Source organism: Physeter macrocephalus, chromosome 8 (assembly GCF_002837175.3).
Source record: "Physeter macrocephalus isolate SW-GA chromosome 8, ASM283717v5, whole genome shotgun sequence".
Lineage (NCBI taxonomy): Eukaryota > Metazoa > Chordata > Mammalia > Artiodactyla > Physeteridae > Physeter > Physeter macrocephalus.
This window is the reverse complement of record NC_041221.1, coordinates 30,589,376-30,609,705: the sequence shown is the minus strand read 5'-3', so window position 1 is coordinate 30,609,705 and position 20,330 is coordinate 30,589,376. Positions and strand designations below refer to the sequence as shown.

Here is a 20,330-nt window from a genome sequence, read left to right as displayed (position 1 = left end):
GAACAGGAATCCGGTCACTGTAAAGGCCAGTTCCATGCTTGCTTTCAACTCCACTGCTACCTCATGGCCTGCTCACAACACTCAGGTCCCCTTTCTGGGCTCTATCATGACTACGGTACATAAACAGAGAAAACAACAATCTTCAGTGGCTTCACAACTTACATACATGTGATGTTTCTCTAAGACCTCATAATTCTCTTCTACCCAGCCCTCAAGTTCAAATCCATTTATTGTCTTATAATGTATTTTATTCAAAATATTTGTGACTTTTAAGTAAATTTTAAATTAAATTAAAACACCCACATTTTTTAATAGGGTGTATCTCCATAGACATAGTAAGTTCTTCAGTTGACCTTCTTCCAAGATTTACTGACACAGATTCAGCTAATTTTTAAAAAAGACAATACTGAGGATCCTGCTTTATACTTCTATCCAAATACACCCATGAAAATGCCCAATACATTGTTCTGTTCTCTACTGAGGCGATGACAGAGGAGGGGGCAGCGTGCTGGTGGTAAAAGAAACCAGTAATCCTCGTGACTTCAGTTTAATTGTTTAACTTTATTACTGTTGCACCATTTATACAATTACATATAATTTCAATGCATCCATTGTACATTTTTTTGTGTTTTTTTTTTAATTTTTATTTTTTTCCATTTTCCAATGAGTGGTGTGTTGGTGTCTGTGACACAGAATGGAAGAGAAAACTGGAACTGCAATGAACGCAGACTTTTTTTTTTTTTTTTTTTTTTTTTTCATTTCCACTGACCAATAAACAGAACTACAGGTGCACCCAACCACGGACATGCATTAACTCGTCATGAGAAATCTAGGGAGGCTAAGTAGGATGAGAGAATGTTTGTTACTCCCAAAAAGACCTGGGAAGGAAGAATGGAGTATTGGCATTGAGATACATGTGGACAGGCTACGTGGGCTGTCTGAAAGTTGGCATATTCATCCACAACATTAAAAAAATATCAAAATAAGAAAGGCTGTAAATGAAAAAGAACACACAGAAAATACTGCTTTCATAAAGATCTGATTGCCTCGGCTCAGGCCCTGCGGGCAGAATCAAACGCATCACCCCAACTCCCCTCGCAGAAGACAAGATGCTCAGATCTTAGTGGCAGAGTGCATGTAACAGCAGTTCAGGTACAAAAGATGTACTGTACTTTCAGACATTGATCCTTCAAATCCAGGACTGATTGGTAGAGTTGACCGAAGGTATATTAGATATTTCCCCACAAAAATACTATTTGGATTCTCCCCCCCCCCTCCCTTGATGGGAACACATCCTTATTCTTGGGCAATACATATCATTACTTCCAATCTGAAACAAGTTAGTATAGGAGAGAGAGAGAGAGACAGAGAGAGAGAGAGAGAGACAGAGAGAGACAGAGAGAGACAGAGAGACAGGTCGTCGTTAAGCGGTATTCTTTTTTTCCATAGGCTGTCCTTGTTACTCTTTCACTGCTACGGTTTGATCAGAATTAGCTGCCGGGGTCTCGGCGGGTTTGACCTCGTCTGCGGGGGCTGCGGGGGCCTGGGCCTTGGGCGTGGAACTGGGTGCTTCCGTGGCTGCCGGGGTCTCCTTGGAGGATGGGGCAGCCTCAGTGCTGCTGGGTTTTGAGTCTGAAGCTGCGGCCCCGTCACTTTTCGTCTCCTGCGCGGCAGGAGCTGCGGGAGCCTCAGTCTTTGTGGGTTCCCCTCCCTCCGTGCTCTTGTCATCCTTGCTGGGCGCCGCGGGCTCCGCCGCCTCGGTCTCCGAAGCTCTGGGGGCATCGCCGCCCGCAGCGGGGCCCGAGGCGGCCGCCGGTTCCTGCTCAGCACCCTTCGGGGGCTCGGGCTTCCCCTCGGCTCCCTCCAAGTGCTCGGGCTCTGCCTTCGGGGCGTCTTCCTTGGCCGCCTCTGTGTCTTTCTCGCCTTCCTTGTCTTCGGGCTTGTTGGCAGCGTCCTGGGCATCCTTCTCTGGCTTCTCCTCCTTGCCCTCCTTCACCTCTGCGGTCTCCGCAGCCGCCTGGGTCTCATTCTCCTTCGGGGTTCCCTCCTCTTCTGTCCCGGTTCCTTCTGCCTTCTTGTCTTTGTCCTTGGCCTTCTCGTCATTCACACTGTACCCCTTCTTCTTCTTGCTCAGCTTGCCTCCCATCTTGCAGTTCTGGAACGAAACAGAACACACAACGAGAAGGAGTTACTCGTGGCTCTAGACCACAGGTCTGTGTCCTCCCAAACTCACAGGCTGAAATCCTAACCCCCAGTGTGACCGTATTAGCAGGAGGGGCCTTTGGGAGTTGTGGCTGGAGACCTCATGGATGGGATCGGTGACCTCACAGGACATACCCTACCACAGAGCTCTCTGGCCCCTCACCCCATGTGCCCACGCAGCCAGAAACCAGCCATCTACAATCACAAAGCAGGTCCTACCAGACACCAAATCTGCCTGCACCTTGGTCTGGGACTTCCCAGGCTGCAGAAGTGTGAGAAATAAATTTCTGTTATTTACAAGCCACTCGGTCTATGGTAATTTGTTACAGCAGCCCCAAGGGAGAAAGATGCTTGTTCTGTTTACAAAGTAAACAGTTCAGAACACTACCGAACTGTACACTTTAGAATGGAAAACATGGTAAATCTTATGCTACATGTATTTTGCCACAATTTAAAAAAAAAAAGTCATAAAAAAAAGTGTCTAATCATAGTAAGCCAAGGACATACCAACCTGAGATCAAAGAATCAGTGATTAAAAGACTAAGCTTGTCAATTGTAAAGAGAAGTGGTGCAGTATTTGTTTTATTTGCTTTCCCATGTCCGGCTCATACATCAAGTCTTGAACAAAATGGCAGTGACAGCCATTTTAGGTCTATAGTAAAGCTAGTAAAAGGTGTCATAACTTTAAAACACTTTGCAAAGAAATGGCACAGCTGGAAAATCACAAATTTCAAGAAAATAATCTCAAACTACAAACTCCTTTCAAACTCCATTATTCATATATATGTACATACATCTTCAAAGACCAAATACAAGGAGGATTTAGTCTGTCTTGCACACACATCTTCAGAGACCAAATGCAAGGAGGATTTAGTCTATCTCATTATTAAGAAGGACCCATTAAAGGAAAACTATCACTCAGAAAATGAAAAGCATGGTGTTGCCAGTTACATTTAGTTTGTTAGTTGTGTCATACTTGTATTCATTGCTTTTCAAGGTATTTTTGGTTTAAAAGAAATAGTTCCATAGTAATATAAAAGTGTCCTTCATTTATCAATTTCTTGATGAGAAGTCAAACTAGATAGGCAACTTCAATGGTCATTAACAGCCTATTTCACTCAAAGTTAAGTCTCCAACTTCCTGGAGGTTGACACTTTTATCCTATGAATATATTTGGATCCTGAATTTTTCTCCTCTGGTACTAAAGCATTAATCCAAATCAGTAATCAATTATAAATTTAAAAATAATCAATTCAATCCAGAACCGTTGTCGGAGCTAAACAGGCACTCCATTTCTTTTTGTTCAAGTGTATTTTTACGGCATCATATATCAGTGGGAATCCACTGAAATGCTGCTCTTTAGAGGAAAATCTGTTGCCTTTCCTTGATGGAGCATGGCAGAAATTATATGGCAATATCCTCTTTAGTTCAGGAGAGAAAGAGAGAGAAAAAGAGAGAGGACACACGCCTTGCCCCGTGCCCCATGTACCGGTGTACAGGTGAGACCTCTGGTTCTGTTCTAGTTCAGGGCTGTCTCCTGGCAGAATTATACTGACCAATCTTTTTGTTTTTGTTTTTTAAGTATTTTCCATTTAGAACAGAAAATTTGCTGCTTATACATTCCATTCCTTGGAATCATGACTCAGGACAGTGATAACCTACATTTATCGTATTTAGAAGCCGGGTGTTAGGTAGAAGAGTGCTATTCTTCAGTCAAAATTTGTCTCACCACTCTATACGTGAATCTCCTGTCTGAAACTGGGCAAGAAAAAAAAAGGAACAAACCGAAGGATGACGAAAATACCGCTTCATTTCTCAAGGAAGGCCTTTATTACGTTATCAAAGTACGAATTTCTCTTACACATTTCCTTCTAAAAAGAGAGTGGCTTTTGGTCATAACCTACTTCAGACATCCGACAGGCTCTATCTGACTTAATTTTTGGTTATTTCTCCCCCAGAAGTGGGCGCAAACATATATGGTAAAAATACTTTAAATGCACCTCTATCCTGTAAGCAATCACAAAACAATAGATGAAAATCTGAAGAAATAAACTGAAGCAGTATTTTAAATTATAGTTTATAACTCTTTCGTTGAGTTATTAATTACCCAGTATGCATGAATGGTGCATGTCAAAATGTCAGCTCTGATATTTCAAGATATTTTGGTACGTTAGTTTAGAGCTAAGAAAGAGAAAACTTGACAGGCCTGCCTTTAGGATCTTCTCCCAATTCTATAATAGAAACCCATACACCAACTTAGAAATTATAGAAGAGAAAACGAAAGATAAATGTAGTGTGTGTATGAACATAACACATGAGTGCCCCTTTCTGACCCACAAGGCATGAAATTCTATACAGCTATCCCCAGAGGCTTAAAGTCATGTTGGTTTACAAACCTAAAATCTACTTTACTAAAATTGGTGTTCTGAAACACAGTTAGGGCCACTTTCTATTCTTTATTTCTGGGTAGGAAATGAATGTACATAATCAAATTCTAAGTAAGAAAGTGTGTCTCCATTCCTGTTTGTCTTTCAAAGCTAATAAACACTGCTACTTTTGCAAATTTTCTCATGTTAGTTATAGTGAGGTATCAGATGGAGGGTTATAGAATCCACTAGAACCCTGGAAAAGCAGGGCAGTCTGGTTATTTCCCAAGACAATATGGGTGAAAACCTTGCCAACAGGGATAAATTAAAATTATAACTGAAAATCTATTAACTGTTTGCAGGGGTCCAGCACAATCCTAATTCCAAACACATTACTAAACTATTTTATTTAATCTTCTCAACAGGACCATGAGGTCGTAAGTATACCTACCATTAGTGTCCTCCTTTTACCCATATGGAAATTCTAACTAGCTGGGTTCATGCAGCAGTGTCATAAGCAAAAGGCCAAGCCAACGAAATTAGGTAAGGCAGGAGGGCACTGTCTAGCAGGTTACGGGGAACCCCGCCAAGAAGCTGGCAAACGGGCAGAGCTCTTGTCTTAGGAATGGTACCCACCTTGGGTCACAAGGTTGGTGCAGATCTAGGGTGATTCAAAACTCAAGATGTTGACAAGATAAGGATGAAATTCAGAATTTCAGGTACCCTTTGCCCCTAAACTTTTTATCACGCCATTTGCCAATGGAGATCTGTATCAAATCCTTAAAAATTAAGGAGTGGTGGGCATATATGTTAATTATTTCTCATTTCTATTACTTCTAATTTTGAAAGAAATCAGTTGGTATAGAAATGCAGAAGCTGGAACTTCTGAGTTTAAAAAAAAAGGGCAGTTAAACAAACAAACAAACAAAACAAAAACAACACAGCAACTAGTAATCCATGCTGGAAGGCACTTAAACCCAAATCTAAGCTACAATGAAAGGGCTGGGACTACCTTTGCATTTCTCCACATTTGGGACATTTCACTAGCCATAGAGTGACCCAGCAGGAAAACTCACACCCGAGCTGATGCACTGGAACTAATAAGCTCTCCATGTTGATACAATAACCAAACACTAAAGTTGATTTATTAGTTACAGCATCTCAAAGGAAAGCAAACTCCGGAGTTGTCGTTTGCAATTACAGAAGAACTCTAATTTACAAGGGCCAAAACTATTTGAAGACTGACGGCTTCATATCGGCACAGAAAACAACTAACAACCAACAGCAAGAGAGAGGAACTTCACTGTGCTTAATCTGGAAAATTAAACAGATTGGAATTGGAATTATTCAGGAATTACTGGACAGGAATTATTTCATGGAGACTTTGCATATTGCATCATGGTAGATGTTGTTATGAATCCCATCTCCACAGCACACCGGCCCTGAATCCTTGGGCAATTACTTAACCTCATTGTCCTTTCATTTCCCGTACGTTAAGAAAGGTCAATCTTAGGAAAATTTTATGTGAGGCATCGGTACAACGTTTTGACATGTCATGGGCTTGGAATACATGTTAGTTCCTTTCCCCATCATTTAGTTTTGCAATTCTTAGATAATTCTGTGCTTCTAAACCCCAAGAGAAAAGTAAAACACAGGTTCCACACCCACAAACACACACAAGTTCTAGAATCAGGAATTAGAAGCACTGTAATTAAAACATTTAAAAAATATTTTTAAATGGCATCAAGCAGTTGTTTGGTAATTATGTTCCAAGCGTGCTCCTGCTGACTGGATGTGGAAAAGAAGTTTGTACAGTTATCTGTTGTCACCATACGACCACCATACTGCTAATATTAAAATCTGTCTACTTCTTTGAATCTTTTATGTACTTAAGATTCTCGAGGTTACAAGTCTTTTAAAAATATAAGCAGTCTCTTTTACCAAGAAATCATTTTCCAGACAGAAGTAAAAATTATAGATCAGTCATCAAATCTAACTCCTCCCAATTTGATCTGATACTGGAGTGATCATAGAAGAAATATCATTTCATCTTCTCACTCTACCTCTCCATCACCTGGTCCAAGGAAACAAGAAAAAAAGTCCCTTTCAGTCATCAGGATGAAAAGAGAGCCCAAATTCTTCAATTAAAACTCATTTACTGACTCATATTATATACATACGTGAAAGACAAAAAAAAAATTGATCTACACTTTATCTTGGCTAATAAGCTAAACACAGAATGTCTATGAGGGAAGGTAATAGTCAAATGTCACCACCTTTTTTTTTTTTTTTTTAATTTTCCACAGATGACCTTTTTCTTGTTTAAAGTCCCAAATCATTTAATATTTTTTAGGCACTAACAGTGTTCTAAATCTCCCACAGCTGTCTTGTGACTTATTCCCCCCATCTTATAAAAGTGAGCCTCTATCTAGTTAATTAATCCCACTTGGCTACAAACAAATAGTCCAGAAGAATTAAAATTCTGCTTTTTGGTGAAGAGAGAAAGTGACATTCTAGCACTGTTATGTGATCAAAGCAACCTGGGATGGTAGGTGGGAAAACAGGAGAGAAGCTGTGAAAGTTAGAGAGAAGATCAGTGGCAGTTATGGAGCCCCCAAGCCCAGTTCTCCTTTGCCTACACCTCCCGTTAGGGTCCCAAAAAGAGATGGCATCCATGTGATAGAGTAGATTCCTAGTTAGGCAGGCTAGGTAAGGTGAGAAATTTTTTGTCCTCAGAAATAAGTAAATGAAGTAAATAATAAGTGGCCTAAATATTAGATTTTAATTTTTTCTCCAAAGCAAATATTTGGAAGATTTTGTTGAGTCTTAGAGCTAACTATTTCTTTTCTTATAAAAGGAAATCCTGTTTACAAGCTAACGTTCAACTACCAAGTTGAATACAAATATAGATCTATAAGAAAAAAAATATGATCCTACCTATTGCCCCCCTAGCAAACCTAAACTTAAAAAAAAAATTTCTTTGGGGGGTTCTGGGCAAGAAATAATTTGAAATGCTATGCTGTAATAAAGATACTCTAATAGACAAGATAATCACGTCTACAAAGCTCTTCAAATTCTTTGTTCCTTTCGCTCCAGGAAGCCTGTCAGGGAACACGGAAGATGGTCCTTAGCCATTCAAATCAGCTAAGTTGTGTTTATTTTCTACACACAATCCCAGGACTGGGCAAAATCACCTCTGCAGAAGCTGAATTATGGGGTTTCACTAAACAACCACCATTCTTGCAAATTCTAATATGATCAACTCATCCAGAACTTTCCTAATATGCACCTGATTGTTTTTCTCACCTTGAAATAAACCAATCTATCAGCATAGCCTACTGAATTAAAACTTAGTCTTTCATTTTGAAAAAATAAAGGTAGACAGGCAGAGGACAAAATGTCATTTAGAAAAAATTAAATTATAAATATTTTCTTTATGACTCATGTCAAAATCAAGCCACCTAGCACTCACTCAGTATGAAGTTTGCTAAACATAGCATGCACATTGAGTGCTGGTTCCAGCTGTCAATAATTTGCTATAAAACTCTGAGCAAGTCACTTCCCCCTCTGGGTCTCAAATTTCCCATTCAGTAAAATGAAGATATTTGTTGATTCTTTTTCTGAAAAAAAAATTATGTATATATTATGGATGCTTATAGCAGTAAACAATAAGGTATGTGTGAGAAAATGTGCTGTGATCAATGCTATGGTCTGAATGTTTGTGTCTCCCCAGAATTCATATCCTGAAACCTAACCTCCAAGGTTATGGTATTAGGAACTGGGACCTTTGGAAGGTGATTAGGTCATGAGGCGGACTCCTCATGAATGGGATCAGTGCCCTTATAAAAGGGACCCCCATAGAGCTTTCTGGCCCCTTACAGTATATGAGGATACAGCAAGAAGATGGCAGTCTACAACACAGAAAAGGGCCTTCACCAGAACCCAACCATACTGGCACCCTGATCTTGAAATTCTACAGCCTCCAGAATTATGAGAAATAAATTTCTATTGTTTATAAGCCACCAGGGTATGATACTTTGTTAGAGCAGCCCAAGTGGATGAAGAAAATCAATAAAGTTCTATACTCCTGTTAATTATTACCATAAAAACTTACACCATCTTCCACCCTGAAAATCAAATTGACAACCAGCTGGTTTATTGGTATGATTGGATTTCTTTATACATAATTTTAACATGTGTGAAGCTTGTTAAAAATCAGAAATAAAAATTTGTAAAACAACATCCAAATGTTTATCAAATACCAGACTTTTTAATGTTTTCAATTACGTTTAGGAAATGTTTTCAGGATAATGTGTCAGTTCTGTTAAGTAATGAATGGGAATGGAACTGAACACTGAAGACATCTTAGATGAAGATATCAGTGCTAGAAAAATTTGGTTTCATTAGCTTTGCTTGTGCAGAACTACTTCATAGCGTTGTGGTGATAGAAGATGCTCCATTGTTTCCACTTTACTTCCTTTTGCTGGGTAACCTACCAACCACTGGTGGTTCTGCTTGGCAAGATTTGCTCTATGCCCGGATCTTCTGTTTCCTACATATAAAAACCAGTTATGAAACATAAACTGGTGCAATGTAGAAATTATTTTCTTGCCCTCACCATCCACTACCTCATCCAGAATTAGTTGATATTGAGAACAGTGTTTGCAAATCCTTCGGGAACACACGTTCAATGCAAATGGAAGGCTTGACTTTTTTCTAAAGCAAGATTTGCCATTTCATAGGACACTAACACTGAGCACTTAGTCATGTGTGGCCTCCCAACAGGGTGTATTTTGTCTGCCAGAAACCAGCTTTCACCCCCTTGCTACTGGTGAGAAAAATTATCTAAGTAGAGGCTGGATTCACTTGTTCCTCAATAAATGCTAAAATTCTCAAGTTCCTAACTAGAGACTCCTTTGTCCCCCAAAGTTCGCAAGGGATCTTTAAAGTATGAAGGGTAATTTTATTTATACCTAGGTTAATCTTCTCGTGGAAAAAAAATATGATAAAGTATCTTGAATTTTACAAAGAAAGTGGATTAAATTCCTGAGCAAGAATAAGTGTTAAGATTGTCCGATACCACAAAAATGGTCTCAATTTTGCCAAAGTTGAAGGTTTTAGCTGTGGAGCCATTCCCTTTTCCTTCCTTCAACAAGTCTGAAGAGGTGAACACATAAGCAAACACTATTATCAACAATCATTTATACCATTTACTTTGGAAGGAACCATTTTTGTTTTGTTTTGTTTTGAATTGAGCCCAGAAAATGGAATATTTCTTCTAAGAAAAGAAAATTTTCACTTGTTCATAAAGGCTTGTATCTTTTCATGGATTCTCTTGTATGTTCAGAACCTGATTAAATAGTTTCATCTAAGAAATCGCTCATGAATTGCTTATTTCCAAAGTCAAGGGGTAATTCATTTCTACATCGATTGTATTGGAAAGCTACACCAAACAAAACTAGGACACAGAACCATTTTTACAGAGCTGTTAGAATGCAACATAGAAGATTTTGTTTGGAGTTTATCATAAGTTAGGAAACAGTTCCAGGCCAGCTATAGGTTTTTAATACCAACAGCTTTGCTTTGGGAATATCAATCAGCATGAGGTCACGGTGACTTTTAGCACAGTAAGGGCAAAGATTCATTACCCACACATAAAAGAGAGAGGGAGAGAGTCTGGAGAAAGAGAAAGTTTCTTGTTTTGAACAGCCTCTCTTCACCCTCCCTATTCTGCCTCTGAATATCTACTCCTCCACTGGAACCAATCTTTTTCTGCATTTTAACTTATAGAAACTGAAGCCAAATATTCGATCCCATAAGCTTCTCTAGCAGGACACCTTCAGAGGCAAGACAAAAGTATCCAGCAGTAAAGGATTTAAACCTTGACTCAATTCTGCACTAAAGGTAAAGCAATGGTATTAGGAATAGAAGCCCATTGGAACAGTTTTCCTGTTCCCCAGTGCTAAGAAAGGAGCCAATTAGCAGACTGTGGTGAGTGGACCCATGGAGCTGACCTGGTCCTCAGCAGTCTCTATAGAAGACAGTTCTGCCCCCCTTCCAGTGACTGAGGCTCTCTGGCTACCAAGTGAAAACACACAGCTCAGTCCCTCTCCCCATATATTCCTTTGGTTTCGGTTAAGACAACTGCCAGTGTTTTAAGACATAGGCACAACCCCTACCTACCAGGGTAGAATCTAATCAAAATTTTAGCCGTTCTGGAAGTTGTTCTTATGGCTTTCCAATAAAATGTGAGGCTTCTGGGAGCTATCATTTACTGTTTCCTTTCTTTAGTCTTTGAAATAAAACACTTGCTAAGTAGTCTGATTGAGTGCAAGTGAGGGAGAAGGGGGAAGTGTTGGATCAAAAGGAGTTTTGAGTAGGAAAAACAACAAGAGAACTGTCATCACCAACTTTAAAATTTCAGTCCTTTGAGGCAGGTCTAAGTAACAGTATACCATCAGGCATCCTAGAAGAGTCCCTCTAGAAAGCTGCATTATCCAAAGAGCTTTCAAGAACCATTCTGCATTCTGCTGGCAAGCAAGATTATTGGTAATTAAATGTTAGTGTTTATCTCAGCCCATGTAATGAATTTTAGATGCTTTGATGTGCAGATGACCACCATTTGTGACTGCTGAATTTTCATTTAGGTAGCACTTTGTTGGTTATATCCATTAGTTAAAGCTTCCCACATCTTCAGATAAAAAAAATGCAAGCCCCTATTATAGCACTGACCCTCTTCAGAAAATGCAAACTTGCATAATGACAGTTTCCAGGCATTAACTACCCCAAAACCACGGGGATTACATGCACTGTATTCTTCCTACAATTAGTACGTATTCCATGACATCTCCCAATTCCATTTCTCATTTGCATACTTCTACATTTTTGCTACTCTGTCAATGAACAATAACGCAATTCTGTGACAATGAAAATCATTGGCATACGTTAACTGGTGTGTAAAACAAAACAAGAAATTGACTGATAATAGTATTTCTCCATATGGTCTGAAAGTTACTATATTATGACTTCCAATGCTATTCCTATTTATATCTTCTCTCTCTACACTAATATCTAGGCATTTTCTATATAGGACAGTTTAAATCATACAAAGGTCCCATCCACTGCCAAGTTTCTATTTTGAAAATACAAATTTGGATTAATTAACCATGTCATCTAGAACCAGGAGACTAAAGTTCTTAGGGATGATGTCAAACAGATTACAATGAAAAAGATGACTCCAAGTCTATAGCAAAACCCAACATGAATATGCAACAGTATGTGTCAGAGACTGAAGTGTTATTTCTGGTTTGACTGCTGCTTCACGGTGTGATCAAGACAAGAAACAGTCTCCTTTTGATTCTGTTTCCATCTGTGAGGCAGATATATTTTCTTCTGATTATAAGATGGATACAGAATCAAAAAGAGACTGTTTTTTGTCTTTATAACATATGAAAACGAATCAATGTTTCCTGACAAAGTTAAACATGTGACCATATAGCACATTAACTGTGTCACTCTGCAAATTCAAGGCTGCAAAGGTTCAACAGGTTTAAATACAAGATAATCCATTACTGATTTTTTTAAAGTAACAAACAAAGTTAGAACTGACTCATAAGTTGCATCTGCAGACAACCATCACCAGACATGTTGGCTTTACAATGACTCAGGCTGAAAGAATCCAACTTGTTGGTCAAACCTAGCTGAAGCAAATGTTGGGATAAGAGAAAGGAAAAAAAATTTTTTTTTTACCTTCAGGAAAGAATTTACAAAGTATGGAGAAACACAACAAATTCAAAATACATTTTCAGTAAGAATACAGGGAAAAAAATATAAAACATATGGTTGGTTATGTCCAACAATTTCTATTTTCAACAAACAACTGTCCCTTTTCTTTCAAATACCAAAACTTTTATTCTAAAAGAGGAAAATGAAATAAAGCCTACACATATAGCCTATGTGTATTTTTGGTATTCCCATCAGGATGCACTTTGTCATAATGATTTGCTCTCAGGTTTTATCAATGCCTGGTGATAATTTCTATTGTTTGAATTATTGTTGTCAGTATCTGATTCAGTGAAAGCTTCCATTCAGCAACTGTAACATCACCAACGTTTAGGGTATCGGGATGTCCTCTGGGGAGAGGGTACTATAGTAAGAGCTGTCAACCCATGTCGAAATTTCTAGCGCCAACCTATTAAATACAAGAGTAAAATTTTAAAGAAAACATTTTCAAGATAATTTATTTCCTTGTCACAATAAATATGTTCAACATTGTAAAAATGTACTGTAAAATGTGCAAGAAATATTTGAAAAACACACAGATACACATACACTGCTACAACCCAATTTTCCCTAAGAGGTGGTTAGGATGAGTTAGAGCTACACAGTCAGAAAGCCCTCCTATAGAAAAGGAAATTAATCACAAGTGACACTTCCATTATTCTCCTTCATGAAGTTCAGGCCAGCCCTACAGAGCATTCTCAAAGTATCTTTGGGGATCTCTCACCAAAAATTCAAAACACAGAATAGTCTCAAGACCTTCAAATCTTCAGAAATTATTTTAGGAAAAAATAGACTTGATCTTTAGTAGGAAAAGAACATTTTTTTGAAGTTAAGTAAGATATGAGAACATGAGAGCAAAAAGCCTACTCTAATCTAGGTTAAGACAGAGACAATTCAAATTAGAGTAAGTTAAGCCTCATAAGAGAGCAAAAAAATAACAGTTTTCCCAGAAGAGATGACCTTTCGTCGGACTCAGGAGATGAGAAGAGTTTTATAGACAAGGTGGAGTTTGAGAGAATAGAAATATCAAAAGTACTTATACACATAGAACTTACTCTGTCTAGAACTGTCTTACTATTTAATCTTTACATATATTAACCCATTAACTGTCTCATCAATCCTACAAGGAAGAAATTATTACTACTTCCACTTTACCATGAGGAAACTAAGGCATGTTGGAGCCAAATAACTTACCGAAGATCATATACTAGTAGTCTGGAGATGCGGTGTGAACCCACGCACTCTGGCTCTGGAGTGAGGTCTCTTAACCATCGTGATAAACTGCCTTGAAAGATGACTAAGCTACCTTTAGATCAAGATAGGGAAGTAGGAAGTATTTATGTTAGAGCAAACCAACAGGAAGAATCCAGTCAAGAGTATGAGAAAAACCTTATTTATATTTAGGAGCTCGGTGAGGAAGAACTCATCTACCTGGAGGGGGGTATGATGGAATATAATCTATCAAGGTTGCCTAATCGAATGTTTGAATTTAGGTGGCAGAAAGCAGAAAACCTGCTTTTTTCCAGAAAGGGAAAAAAATAAATATATTTCAGAAATCAACAGAGAATTTTAGGAAGCAGCTTGGAGGAGTTACATTCTGCTACCAAAAGATGAAAAAATAAACAGGAATTGTGCGATTTGATCTTGTGATGAGTTGTTAACTACTGACCCTGGAGTGACTCAGGTTGAGGAGTGAAGACACATGCCTCTCTGGAAAGGCTCAAGGAACACATGAGGAGCCAGAAAAGATAGCCACAAAGGCCCCCACTGAAGAGCGTGAGTGAAGTAAAAGCAATGTCAAGGCAAGAATGTGCAACTTTGTCAAGACTGAGTTTTGTCTATTTGTTTATAAGCAATTGGAAGAACTGAAAATATATACGGGAAGATGGGATGAGACAAAAAAATAAAGAGAGAAACGAAAGTGGAAAGACAAAGGAGAAATAATTGATAGATAAGGCAAGGTTCCGGAAGACTCAGAAAGGTCAAGTCAAGATTAAGCTTGGTAAGGAGGGACCCTTAACTATACAGATGGGGGAGGGCAAGAGAGGAGTGAAATGAATTCCAAATCCAGCGGTTTTCCCAGTCTGGCCACTGGCATTGCTGTCTTTCAAGCGCACGCAGTCAAATCTGAATGATTCCAGACTAAAGACTCAATAAGGTCTCTCTAGAGTAAATGTGTGATCATGTGTCTTTGAAACAGTCATCTACCTTTTGGTACTTTATCTTCTCAGTTCTTTCGTATAACAGTGAGGATTTCTCAAGTACTGGGAGGAAAAGGACAGACATTTCATCAACCAAAATGCTTTAAAATGCTAAAGAATTAACATAGTGACCACTAAACTAGGAGAGGTCTTATTGTGAAAGAATTTAATGTGCAAAGTAGAGCAAATAGGCTTAGTGCATTATGAAGGGGTTTAAGAGTTTCTTAGATCAGAAATGCATAGCTGATATCTAGACCTGTATTCATACAGTATTCATGTATGAATTTTTCAAATTCTTTTCCCATTTAGGTTATTACAGAGTATTAAGCAGAGTTCCCTGTGCTATACAGTAAGACCTTGTTGGTTATCTATTTTAAATATAACAGTGTACACAAGGGACATTAATTCTTAAGAACTTCATTACTACCCTTTATCCTTTCCTTATTATGCAATCTAGTCTTGGTTTTAGATAAGCCTCCATCTTTGGTTATTTACCTGTACCATCATTGCTTAACCCTTTAATACTGTGATTGTGCTGGAAGTTTTAGCAGTAAAATAGATCTGACCCCACTTCACCATCGACCTGAAGTCCAACTTCAGATTTACTCAACGTAAATGTAATGACAAAGATTTTGTTTTTAAAACTGGGAAAGCACGATGGGTACTTGATAAGTACTACGGACTCACTATCCACTGAAACATGCAATTTTCAAGTTTTATAACTTGAAAGAGTTATAAAACTCAGAAGATGAAAGTCTATACAACCATATACATCGAGTTATGTAAACTCTGCTTTCACTTAGCAGTAGAAGTAAGTATGCTAACTTAGAACCGAAATGTCCATTCCATTCAATGAGACATGGCCAAGTTCCAGGGATCATCCATGATGGCAAACTCTAAAGCACTAGAACCCATCACGTAATTAAAACAAGAATACACAGAAATCACTACAATAATATTGACACGACATTTTTCTTTTAGGTTACTATGTGCATATCGTAAGGACCAATTCTTCAAAGTGTATCTCCTAACTGAGTCTACACGTTTTGAGCATAAAACTCTGAATTCACGCTGCTGTTATAAATATGACAGATGACAGTTAAGCTTGTCTTGGAATATAAAGGTTAACTAAATGCAGACCTCACACAGAGGGGTTTTTTTCCCCGCTTTTAAAATATCCTGCCACATGCAGCAAACACTATCAGAAAACATGTATTATTCATTCTCATCAATAGTCTAATATGCTTTTAGAGTCTGCTGTACATTCACATCGTTATTTATTTGCACTTAATGGGTAAGGTGGCCCTTTCCAAAACCCTGGTTACACCATCCTAACATATGACTTTATATGAATCACCTGGTCTTTTATTCAATAAAGCTACTAAGTGAACCACAACCAGCCCAGGAAATTCAAGCCCCTGAGATCACTTCTGAACCTTTTCTCTCTTCCACAGAGTCAGGAAACTATCATGTCTTATCACCACAACTAATTTTGAATTCTCGAAACAGAGTTAAAATAAAGCACAGGGAAAAAAAACTTACAGCAGCTGAGATAGTTTTGCTGCTTATTAATGGATTAGACAGACCATCATCGGCTCTGGAGCCATAACAGCCTTGCTCAGTGTAGCTCACTCAACAAAGACAGGCTGGTGGCCAAGGAGACAGGGAGGCGGCCCACCTACACCAAGAGGAGCTGCAACTTTACTTCTAGTAATTTCTATATCCAATCATCAAGGGAGGTTCACCCTTTCTATGATTGTCTAAAATCGTGATATACTGACATCTTAATGTGTCTTTCCTGCCCCCCCCCTCCCCGGCACCAACAGCAAATGTAGCATTTCCAGTCCTAAAACTATTGCATATTTTAATCATTTTTGATGAAAATCTTTCCAAAATTCTTCATACGCGTCCTTGATTTTTAAACAAAGAATTTGCTTATTTTCTTGGTGGTGTGCTTAGCACAAATAAGGATTCAGTAAATGTATGCTGAATTAAGAAACAATGCATTAAATCCACAGGCAGAAAAGTATGTGCTATGTCTATCTTCAAGAGGCTCCTACAATGTTGAGTTTAAGCAACACAGTGCAACATTTAATGTCCTTTGTCATCCAGCCTCTCCTTACAAATCAAGTTTATCTCTCAAAACTTCTCAACCAAACACGCTGTCCATGTTCACACTCTTGCCACACTTTTGCTTTCTTCAAATTTGAGCATCTTAGCTACTTAATGAAGCAGTGAGCAATGAAGAGACATTGAAGGTTTGAGTCCCAGAGAGCTGTGGGATTTAAAAACATAACTGGGGTATTTCTTCCCAACCATGGAACTCCTGCAGAAAAAAGACTGCCTTTCATCCCCAGACCTGGCATGTGGCAAAAACGCAATACATAGCTTTTCAAGTAACGACTGAATGGGAATGAATTCTAACTAAAGCAACTGGAATCAAGACCAATTTGTTCGTTATTCATGATGTCATTTGGAGCAAAGTCACTCAAATTTTCTCTTTTGTTGATATTTCAATGTAATGTGTCAAACAGAAGTAGTGAGATGTGTGTATACAGGAATCAGCCAAGGAGCCTGTTAAAAATCTAGATCTGGGGTCTCGTTACAGAAGTTAATTAGTGGGTCCAGAGTGCATCCTAAGAATCTATTTTTCAGCAAGTTGACCAGGTGTAGCCAGAGCTGGTGGCTCAGAGCCACTGGTTGAGAAATACAAATACACGGAGTTTGAAGTGACACTGAGTCAGGTTATGATTTTTCATCATCTGTAAAAACTGAAACCTGAAAATCCCCAAAACCAGTGTGATTACTGGTGGTTACAAAGCTAAAAACAAGCATGGCAGAACACCTAGCTGGGTCTAACCTGCAGATAGGGGTGGACAGAAGGAGGTGGTGTCGGCCCCAATGAAATCTCATCAACTACTGAGCCATTTTGTCTATGAGTGCTCTTTGCTACCAGAATCACAAATAAGTTAGAATTACCAGGGCTTATTCTCCCTCCCCCAAGCTCCCCATTATCCAATTGCCCCATCACCCGTATACCCTCCTCTCCACCACTCTCCCACCTAAGCCCCTCCTTAATGCCATTGTTCAGACACACAAGGGGCACTGCACAAGCAGCCCACCTAGAAGAGCAAGGTTCCTGACCGAAGAGCAGCTCTATCAGCTGCAAAGAAGCCCCTGTGCCTACACCAGGCTGTGTGCAGTCCTTTGCTACCCCAGCAACTTCTGTCACTGGTGGGGGAAACACGGCACGGTGGATATTCAGCTCTGTAAACTCCCTTCTTATGTGAGGCTTCAATTGTTGTTCAACGTTTACAGTCCGCCCTGTTGAGACAATCCTGTTTTCAGAAGCATCCATTTTATGTAATTAGAGTTCACGTTTCAGAAAACAGGTTTTCCTCTTTTCATTTCAAATGGAACTTTGATGGCTTGCCATAAGTTTTGAGCCCTGATCCAGTATAGGAGAAAGCCTATGGGCAATGGGGTCAGCAGGCCAAGTTCAGCTATGTGAACTTAGGCAGGAACGTTAACCTCAGCACACTCAACCTCACCCTTAAAAAAAAAAAGAAAAAAGAGGGAGAGGAGGTTATCAACAGCATTTAAATGGAGCATTTGCAGGAAAGAACAGAGTTCAGCTAAAGACACACAGTAGGTATTCAGTAAAATTTTGTTTACTCGTTTACCTAAAACCATTTCTCAGTTCTATTAATATGTAATAGGGAGTAATCTTGAATTTCAAGATTAAGTAAAACAGAGGTGGAACAAATTACCGTATTCAAAACAGGCAAACAAATGGAAATTGATACAATTATAATCAAAATAATAATCACTTTCGTTAACATTTAAATTCTAGGTTAAAGTCTGCAATACCCATTATATAATCGGTAGATTTTAAAAGCATGTGTTACCTAAGGGGCAAAATCTTACAACGATGAGAACAGATGTTGGTTTGGGACACGAGTCCGTCTTCTCCCCAGGTTGCCGGCCTCCTGAATAAAGCAACCTTTCCTTTCAAACCAACACTCCCCACTGTTGGTTTTCAAGCAGTGGGCAGCCGAACCTGAGCTTGGTAACACTGGGAAAAGATGAATGCCAACCAGGAACACCAAAAAGACTGAGTGAGCCCAGCATACACAAGAAAATGCCTCAGGGAAAATCAAAAAGGGACAATGGGCCTTAAAATGTGCTTTAAAGCAACCTTCTGAAAGGGAGGGTTTTTTTCCAACTCTATTTCCATCCTATGTGCTTTCGATTGAGATGCTGTGCTGAAGAGGCATGCTCAATATTCTGTTTTACCAATTTCACCTGTTTGGAGTTCATCATAGTTTTAAGATGGAAATATCAATAAACCTTCTCCCTAAGAATATTTTATTCTTCATCTACAGCGATAAAATAATACATTTAAACACTTTAAAGTAAGAAAAGAATGACCAGATATCCTTCCTCAATTTTAGCAAAAAAAAAAAAAAAAATTCAGGCAAGAAGCCAGCCACTTCTCTATTTTTTCCTATAGGCCTAGAAAAGCAAGTTAAGAAAAGCCAATTGCCTGAATCCACGAGCATTTTTCTTGGAATTCAGGGGGCTCTAGGGAATGTGGCATTGCATTGTGAGCCCCACCAACATCACACTGGTACTCGGCCTGCTGACCAAGTGCTAAATACCATCCCAACAAGTAGAACTTAAAACAGGGCACCCATTTCATGCCTCAGTGGAGTCCCTCTTGAGCTGTTCAAGCCACACACTGTAACTCATCTAAGGCACTCTCCTTTGAAAAGGAGCTAACGCCATTCCTTGTACATGTTTGGTGAACCTGAATCTTTACAAATATCTGTTAAAACTGAGCTTGAGTCTCACCATAGCCACTACTGGCTGCTTATGTTAAACAAGCCACTTTTAATTCCCCAGGGCTTGGTTATTTCAGTTGTCATATAAATGACTAGAACTATATACCTTAAGTCTATAATTTTTTATCTTTACACAAATGTGCTGTAATAATGCACATATTTAATTAGATTATGCTCAGCACTCAAATCCACTAATGCATTTATTTCAGAAATACCACTAGCGTCCAAGCTCTGTGCTGGACGCCCAAGGGGAAACAAGGTCAACTCAGACAGCCCATAGATCTTTCAAGTTTAGGTCACAGGAAAACTATGCCTCTTATTAAGATCTAAGGTAACAGCAAATGCTAGCTCGTGGGCTGGCTTCTGACGGTATGGCTTAAACTATTTTAACAAGTACGCTACAATAGAAAGTCAATTTATCTTGCAAAAGTTAGAGCAGAAAATACATAGGCAGGGGCCCAAATCTCATTAGGCTTTCTTTGGGATGTCCTTCAAATTTTGTTCTGCACCGAGATGCGGACCAAGGTGGGAGCTGCTGAAAGAGGGCTGAAAGGGGTGGAAAGGCATGCTGATACCAGACAAACGAGAGGCAAGGAACACCTCAAGAGTGACTCAGTCAGTCATAAATGTCTTCTGACCAGCAGACCAAGGGTCCTACCTGTGCACTCAACCCATGTCTCCTGTGTGTGAGTGTCTGCAGTTCACTGTCTATAAACGTACTCTGATCTGTAGGACATTGCTAAATGGAATGTGCCAGTGACAGCATGAGTCTTAAGCAATCCTGGAGTTGTGACAGATACATTTGATGAGGGGTGTACTGTCTTAATAAAAAAGTCAAGGGTTTCCCTGGTGGCGCAGTGGTTGAGAGTCCGCCTGCTAATGCAGGGGACACGGGTTCAAGCCCTGGTCTGGGAGGATCCCACATGCCGCGGAGC

The 20,330-nt window shown here is 39.2% G+C and overlaps 1 protein-coding gene across 1 annotated transcript in view; it reads right to left on the bottom strand.

Annotated features, from left to right (window-relative positions):
• Positions 1-559: 559 nt before the first annotated feature.
• The window catches only part of BASP1 (brain abundant membrane attached signal protein 1), a 53,892-nt gene continuing 34,121 nt past the window's right edge, over positions 560-20,330 (bottom strand). Inside the window, exon 2 of the mRNA XM_024119941.3 lies at positions 560-2,155. Within this exon, the coding sequence (XP_023975709.1) occupies positions 1,460-2,146 (687 nt within the window). The 5' untranslated portion in view covers positions 2,147-2,155 and the 3' untranslated portion in view covers positions 560-1,459. The remainder of the gene's footprint in view (positions 2,156-20,330) is intronic.